Source organism: Fonticula alba (assembly GCF_000388065.1).
Source record: "Fonticula alba strain ATCC 38817 unplaced genomic scaffold supercont2.5, whole genome shotgun sequence".
NCBI classification, from domain to species: Eukaryota; order Rotosphaerida; family Fonticulaceae; genus Fonticula; species Fonticula alba.
This window is the reverse complement of record NW_009242975.1, coordinates 785384-792644: the sequence shown is the minus strand read 5'-3', so window position 1 is coordinate 792644 and position 7261 is coordinate 785384. Positions and strand designations below refer to the sequence as shown.

At 68.2% G+C, this 7261-nt stretch overlaps 3 protein-coding genes across 3 annotated transcripts; 1 reads left to right on the top strand and 2 right to left on the bottom strand.

Annotated features, from left to right (window-relative positions):
• The first annotated feature begins 251 nt into the window (after positions 1-251).
• On the top strand, positions 252-2785 carry H696_03367 (hypothetical protein). Its single transcript, XM_009497231.1, has 6 exons — positions 252-397; positions 519-652; positions 782-1192; positions 1272-1449; positions 1600-1691; positions 1809-2785. The coding sequence occupies exons 1-6, from the start codon at positions 355-357 to the stop codon at positions 2709-2711; spliced, it is 1761 nt and encodes a 586-aa protein (XP_009495506.1). The 5' UTR covers positions 252-354; the 3' UTR covers positions 2712-2785.
• On the bottom strand, positions 2785-3807 carry H696_03366 (hypothetical protein). Its single transcript, XM_009497230.1, has 3 exons — positions 3300-3807; positions 3113-3170; positions 2785-3023 (listed from the first exon to the last, which is right to left on the bottom strand). The coding sequence occupies exons 1-3, from the start codon at positions 3692-3694 to the stop codon at positions 2910-2912; spliced, it is 567 nt and encodes a 188-aa protein (XP_009495505.1). The 5' UTR covers positions 3695-3807; the 3' UTR covers positions 2785-2909.
• A 1905-nt stretch (positions 3808-5712) lies between these two features.
• On the bottom strand, positions 5713-7074 carry H696_03365 (hypothetical protein). Its single transcript, XM_009497229.1, has 3 exons — positions 6628-7074; positions 6106-6375; positions 5713-6020 (listed from the first exon to the last, which is right to left on the bottom strand). Exons 1-3 carry the CDS (start codon positions 7018-7020, stop codon positions 5799-5801), a joined length of 885 nt encoding a protein of 294 aa, XP_009495504.1. The 5' UTR covers positions 7021-7074; the 3' UTR covers positions 5713-5798.
• Between the last annotated feature and the right edge of the window lie 187 nt (positions 7075-7261).

The window sequence follows — 7261 nt, the reverse complement described above, 5'->3', positions numbered from 1 at the left end:
CCTTCTTGAGTGGACAGCCCCCTGGCCGGTCTCTTGACTGGAGTTCAGACGTGTGCCCTCCCCCCCCCCCCCCCACCGCAACAGGGGACCTCTGTACCTGCTCCGGTCCCTCCGCCCCGGGGCTGAGCGGTGCCCGATCTGTCGTGCATCGCGACTGTGCTGCTCCCTCCTCAGCCCGCGACCCTCCACGGGACCAAGACACACTGAAGAGAATGCCAGGCCGGACGGGACCCTTCTACTTCCCTCATCCCCCCTCGCCCACACGCACACACACGTCCTCCCCCTCGCCTCCCCTTTCTTCCCCTGAGTCGCCCTTTTTCACCTCGTCTCATAGAGACCCCACACTTCCCGGCCATGGCTGCCAACCGCCCTGCCGAGACTATGTCTGCGCTGGAGTGTGCGCTCTCCCCACCTTTCTTTCTCCTCCCCCTTGTCCTCCTCCCTCTCCCTTCCATTCGTCCCGCTCACGCCCCCGCCCCGGTGCCTGCCGCACACCCCTCCCTCGCCGGAATGTGTAGACTCCATTTCCTGGGTCCAGCGCCTCAGCATCCCAGTTCCCTGTGGCCCTCTGACCCCGGAGCAGATCGCCACCATCCCCCCGAACCAGCCCCCGGCCACCGATCCCCACCTTGTGCTGGATCCGGCCAGCGCCGTACGCACCGCCCACCCCCCCCCCTGCCCCCCTGCCCCATGCTCGCCCCGATTGAATGGCGCCTCTCACCTTGGCGGGGTCCGCACCAACATGACACTGACCCCACTGCCCCCTGTGCGTGTCTGTCAGTTTTCTCTGCGCCTTGGTGAGGAGCTGGCCGCGCTGGACCGCCATGCCTGCGACCAGAATGAGCACCATCAGCACCTCCAGGCGCGCTACGCCGTGCTCAAGCGCACGCGCATCGCCGTGATCGAGGCCGCCCGGACGGCCTTCGAGGCTGAGCAGGCCCGCCTGGAGCAGGAGCGCCGCGACCGCGAGGAGCGGGCCCGAGAGGAGAATGAGCGCCTTCTCCGCGCCGAGGCCGAGCGCCGCGAGCGTGAGGAGCGCGAGCGCCTCCAGCGCCAGGAGCAGGAACGCCAGGAGCAGGAGCGCCGCGAGCAGGAACGCCGCGAGCACGAAGAGCGTGAGCGTGCCCGCGCCGCCTCCTTCACCCACTCCATTCAGCCCGGCAACACCGCGCCCGCGGACCAGCCGCCCAAGGTATGTCGCTCTTCGGCTGGCCCCCCCCCCCCCCCCCGGCCTCGGGATTTGCGACTCACGCTCGACCCCCTTCGCGAAGATCAACTACTCGGAGTTCGAGCATGGCTCCTCTCCCTCGAACGCGTGGGACCAGACTGCCAGCACGCCGTCCGATGACCTTTGGCGGCAGTATGGTGGCCAGCGCCCTCCCGCTGCTGGTGTTGCTGCTGCTGCTGCTGCTGGCCCCCCGCCGACAACCGCAACGCCACAAGCCCCGAGTACGCACCATGCCCCACTTGCCGCCTCCCCACATGCATGCATGCACATGTGCATGTGTAGCCATTTGGAGGCACATGCTTCCGCTGCTGGCTTCCTCCCTCTCCATCCGCCTCCCGCTCCCTGGGCCGGTCGACTGACACACGACATAGACCCCTATGCCCCGACTCCCGGGCCAGGCTCGACACCCGGCTATCCCTCCTATCCATCTCCCTACTCTGCGCAGCCGAGCCGCCCTCCGCAGGTACCTCCCGCCTCCTCGGCTCGCCCTCCCCCGCCCTCTCTCTCTCTCTCTCGCTTGGCTCCTGAGATCCCACAACGGCCTAACCCCATGTCCGATGCGCGTTTCCCTCCACTGCAGCCCTCTCCATATGGCGCGACGGCGGGGTATCCTCCCGCCAGCGGGAGCAGCCCCTATCCCGGGGCCGGCGGGCCCCCCTCCGCGCATCCGGGGTATCCCCACCGCCCGGGCGCCTCGCCGCCAGGGAGCCAGCCATCCCCCGGTGGCCCGTATGCCCCGATCCCCGGTAGCCACCCCTCTCCCGGTGGGCCGTACGCCCCGACTCCCGGACCAAATGCCTCATCCTCGCCCGGCTATCCGCCATACCCGGGGGCCCCGTCTGCCGGGGGCGTCCCGCCGCATGCCCGGCCAAATCCCTACCCCGGGGCTGGCAGCGGCCCTGCGCCCTATGCAGGCGGGCCCCCGGGCACCGGGGCCTCTCCCTCCGGGCCTGGGACCTTCTCCGGGGGGCCTTACCCTTCGCAGGGCAACGCCCCTCCCTATGTGGCCGGCGGGTCTCCCTATGGTGCCGGGGGCGGTGCCGGCGGCGCGGGTGGTCCGTATGGGCAGCACCCGCCGGGCGGCCCGCCAGCCGCCCCGTATGGCGGGCCTCAGCCAGTGGCCGGCGCCGCGGCGCGCGTGTCTCGTGACCGCGTCCTCGCGCGCCTGTCCCCGGTGCAGCAGCAGATGTTCCTCCAGATGGAGCCGGTGGGGTATGATGCCGGCCCCCTCGGCGAGGCCATTGCCCTGCTCCACCCGAATCCCTCGCCTGGCAGCCGTGCCGACTACGACCATCTGGTCACCCTGCTAGACCTGTACGGCCAGCTGGACGAGCTGAACATCTACCAGCCCCGGGCCCGGGACCCAAGCCGGCCCCTGACCGAGGACCAGCTCCTCGAGCACTACCGCTTCCTGCTGAAGGCCATCATCGACTACAAGTATGACCTGTCCCAGGTGGCTGACATGCTGCTGGCCCTCGGGTAGGGGGCCTTTCCTTGCCCGTGAACGGTGCCCCCCCCCCTCCCCTCCCCCTCCCTCCGGATGGAAATAGAACGGCTATTTCATTGTGTGTGTATTTTTCATCTCCGAGGGCGAGGCCCGGGGGGGGCCAATATGCGGCAAGAAGGCACGCAGGGAAGGAAAGGGGTGGCCGGGCAGGGGCGAGGGGGGACTGTGGCGCCGCTACTTGAACAGGTTGGCCGGGGTGAAGGCATTGGGCAGGAGCTCGTTGATGGTCAGAACGTTGGAGATGTCGCCGTTCGGGCGAATGGTGATGATCAGGGTGTCCAGGCCAAACTACGAAGCCGGGCGGTCATTGAGCAAGGGTCAGAATGGGGAACATGCTCGAGGGGGGGGGGGCGGGGCGGAATGAAGGAGGGGCGCACCTCGGCCAGGAACTGCCGGCAGGCACCGCAGGGCCAGACATCGGACTCCTCGTCATCGCTGCAGGCCGGACAAGAAGAGCATACGCGGGGGGGGGGGGGGAAGCATGTGAGTGTCAGGTCCCAGGGAGAGAGCACACCAGGGCCCCACGGGGCACGAGGAGGAGCAAGGGAAGAAGGGCGAACGCACGCGGCGACAACGCAGGCGGCAAAGTAGCGCCGGCCACCGGTGATGGCGCGCACAGCGGCCGTGCGCTCGGCACAGACGGTCAGGCCGTAGCTGGCGTTTTCGACATTGGCGCCGGGGATGATCTGGGGCCCGGTCTGGCCGGCGGCCTCCGAGGGGCAGGACCCGTCCAGCGGCAGGGCGGGGATGGGCTGGGCCCCGGCGGCGGTAGCCTCGAGGAAGAACTCGCGCGTGGGGTAGGCCAGCAGGGAGGCGCCGACGCGGAACTTGCTGTAAACCGAGTAGGAGCCATCCTTCGAGGCGATGGCCATCTGGATCATGGTGGCGATGTGGGGCTGGATGAAGGCCGGGAGCGCCGAGTGCGGGACAATCTGCTTGGCGGGCATGGCGGTGGTCATTGGTTGGCTTCAGGAGGGCGGGGAAGAAGGGCTGAGGGGGGGAGGTAAGGTCCGGGGAAAGAGACCCTCTGGTCGAGGGACTCGCGGGGGGCGGCCTATAAATACGGCCCGGGTGATCGGCCGGCTTGCGGTGGAAAAACAAGAGCCCGGCCCCGGGTCTCTCTCACTCTCTCTCTCTCTCTCTCTGCCGGCTGGGCCAGGCTCTGCCAATCAGCCGGCAGGGGCGGCCCCCGGGGAAGGGCCCGAGGGGACAACATGACACACATCGCCCAGGGGACAGACACATACCCAGTGCCCGCCCCCCCCCCCCCCCGCGCCGGGCGGGGTGCCCCGGCCTGCGCGTCCCCTCCCCCACGACCGAGCCTGCCCCGTCCGGCTCCCTGTCCCCCCCCCCCTCCCAGACCGTTGCAACCATACTGGCCTGGTGCGCGTCCATCTTTTCTCCCAGGGGGGGGGGGACGAGAGGGCAAGCACAGAGGCGTGTGCCAGTGCACCCGGCGCAGTGGCCAGAATGCACTGGAGAGCGGCAGGAGGATTGGCATGTGCGGGAAGACATCTCTCGCGAACAATCCCCGACGGGGCAAAGGGGGCCCCTGCCCCCATCACCGCCCGGAACCTTCCGCCGGCCAGGTCCCCCTTGCGGGATATGGGGGAGGGGGGGGGGGGGAGGGCGGGGAAAAGGGAGGAAAAGGCCGACTCGGGGACAGACACAGAGGACCACACAGGACACGCAAGACACTGCACAGGGGGGGGGGGGCACGCGCGGGCGGTGCACGTGTATCGTGCGCCGTGGGCGCAACCAGGGAAAAGCAGGCGAAGGAGGGCGCGCATGGGACAGTATTCAATTTTTAAAGGAAAAGGGAGGCCGCAGTGGTGCGCGCGCGCGCGCGCGCGCATCTTCGGGCAGCTACAGGGAGGAGAGGGGGAGAAGAGGGGGGCAACAATGGAGCGTGAGTGAGGGAGAGAAAGAGGCAAAGACGAAAGGGGAGGGGGGAGAGAGAGAGAGAGGCGGGGCATTGCGAGGCTCAGTGTCATCAGACCAGCGGGGTCTCCCCCGCCCTAACCATGTTCTCCTCATTATGAGGTCGGTTGTCCCTATCTAGTTACGGTCATCAGGCGACAGAGCAAACGCGGGGGGCGCGCGCGCGCACACATGTGGCCGTGCGCGGCAGAGGGGGGGGGGAAAGAAAAGAAGCGGCAAAGGAGGGACCGGAGAAAGAACAACGTACGCGAAAAAGGCCAGCGGACAGCCGGGCCGACGATGGTGTGGGGACCGAGCGGCAGGATAGCCGGCCGTCAGGGGTCCCCCTTATATAGGTACCAGGACCTCGCGGGCGCCCTCCAGCCCGGAGATCCCTCGATGTGTGCCGCAACAAGGGCAGACGACCCGCACTTCTCCGCGCCCGGCCAGCATCCACGGCCCCCCCCCCTCAGCGGTCCTATTCCACCCGGCCTGCGGGGGGGGGGGGCATACCGCAAGGCACGCACGCGCGACCGGCCTCAACCACAGGACCCCCAACGCAAGCACTCCTGCGTGCCACCACCGGCATCTGGTGGAATGCCATTCCGAGACGCAATCCCAGACCGCTCGTGTGACCTGCGCATTGTCACGCGCCGGTTGTTTGTTTTCGCCTGCGATCCACGCCCAGTCCGCGGCCCGGCCCCATTCACTTGCCCCCGCTCCGTCTCGGCCAAGCGGGTCGCGCCAGGAGGCGCCGCCACCATGACACGGCACGACCCCGGGGCGCCGGTGCATTTCCATCCGCACATCCCGGCCAGTGAGGGCGACACGCGTGCCCACGCGAGGAGAGGCGAGAACCGGACAAGAGAGAGGGGGCGTTCATTTGGTCGGCCCCCCGGGGGAAGGACCAGGGGAGGGGGAGGGGGGAAGGTAGGAGGCGAGCGATCTGCGCGCGCCGGCTGACTGCACTCCTGCTTGCACGTGTGTGTTGACAGCCGCCCATGCACAAGTGCAGGAGGTGCTTCTCACACACACACACACACGGGGAAGGAGGAGCGGAGGGGCGGGGGGGGGGGGAGGACAAAGAATGCAATGTGAAAGAAGAAGGGGGGGAGGGAGGGAGCCGCGTGCGCATGTGCGCGCCTAGGCGGACACCTGATGCGCCGTGGCCGCGCAGGTCAGGTCCTCGGCCGACGGGAGGACCACCGTCGGGGCCAGGATCTCCTGGATCTGGGGCAGCAGGGTGGTGTAGATGGCATCCGAGGTGGGGCCGGTGAAGCGCCCGACAATCCCGCGATCCATGTAGTAATCCAGGATGGGCTGGCTGGTTTGGGCGTAGAGCTCCAGCCGGCGACGGACAGACTCCTGCAAGGGAGGGGGGCGATGATTAGCAACAGAGTCTGACAGGGGGGGGGCGCAACATGAAGGAGGCCAGGCCGAGGCGACATACGGGATCATCGTCCACGCGCGAGACAAGCGGCTCGCCGGTTAGATCGTCCACCCCGGGGACCTTGGGCGGGCTGAAGGTCCGGTTGTAAATCCGCCCACTGCCGGGGTGGATGAGGCGCCCGGCAATGCGCTCGACGATGACCTCGGACGGCACGTCGATGTGAATAACATAATCGATGGGGGCCTGGCGGCTCGGGGTCAACGACGTCAGGACCTCGTCCAGGGCCATCGCCTGCCCGAGGGTTCGGGGGAAGCCATCAAGGAGCCAGTTCTAGGGGCAATCGGGGGCGCGCGCCGCACACACACACACACACACACACACACACACACACACACACACACACGTAAAGATATGTAGATATGTCAACACATGGCGCATATGCATGCAAACACGCACGCGCATGCCCGCGGAGGGGATGGAAAAGAGGAGGCGCAGGGGAAATGTCAGCGGATGGAGGAGGAGCATGGCGAAGGCGGGAGAGGGGGGAGGGGGGGGGGGCGCGCCCGCGGGACCGCCACGCACCGAGCCATCCATGGCAGCGAGCTGTCCCGCAATCAGCTTGACCATGTCGTCATCAGGAACCAGGCCGCCGGAGTTGATCAGCGCCTCGACACTCTGGCCGAGGGGCGTGCCGGCGCGCATCTCCGCGCGCAACAGATCCCCCGATGACAGGGCCGTCAGCCCGGGCGCCGAAGCCGTGCAAGGCTCGACATCGGCCTGGGTGGGTGCATTCAAGTCGCGCCCCAGCCAGCCGGCCAGGGTGCCCTTGCCGGAGCCCGGGGCGCCAAAGATCAGCAGTCGACGGTTTGACGCCGAGGCGTCGCCCGCCGCGCAGGAGAAAGCCCGAATCGGCTGCTGGCCGAGCGTGCGGAACAGGGCGGGCGCCTTCCGGCCGAGGATTGATGACGGCAACATGTTTGGTATGGGGAGGAGTAGGGAGGGTGACTGGGGGCGAATGGGGGAGGGGGGGGGGGAAGCGAGGGGAGAATGTGAATAGGTAGCCAAGATCGACGGCTCTGGGGGATCGGCCTTGTGGGATCAAATAAACACCCGACATCACATCACCACGGATTGCGAGTCGGTGGGGGGGGGAGGGGGGGGGACCGCCCTGCTGCGCGGGCGCGCACGACAATCTTCCGTTGGAGACTGGCCGCCA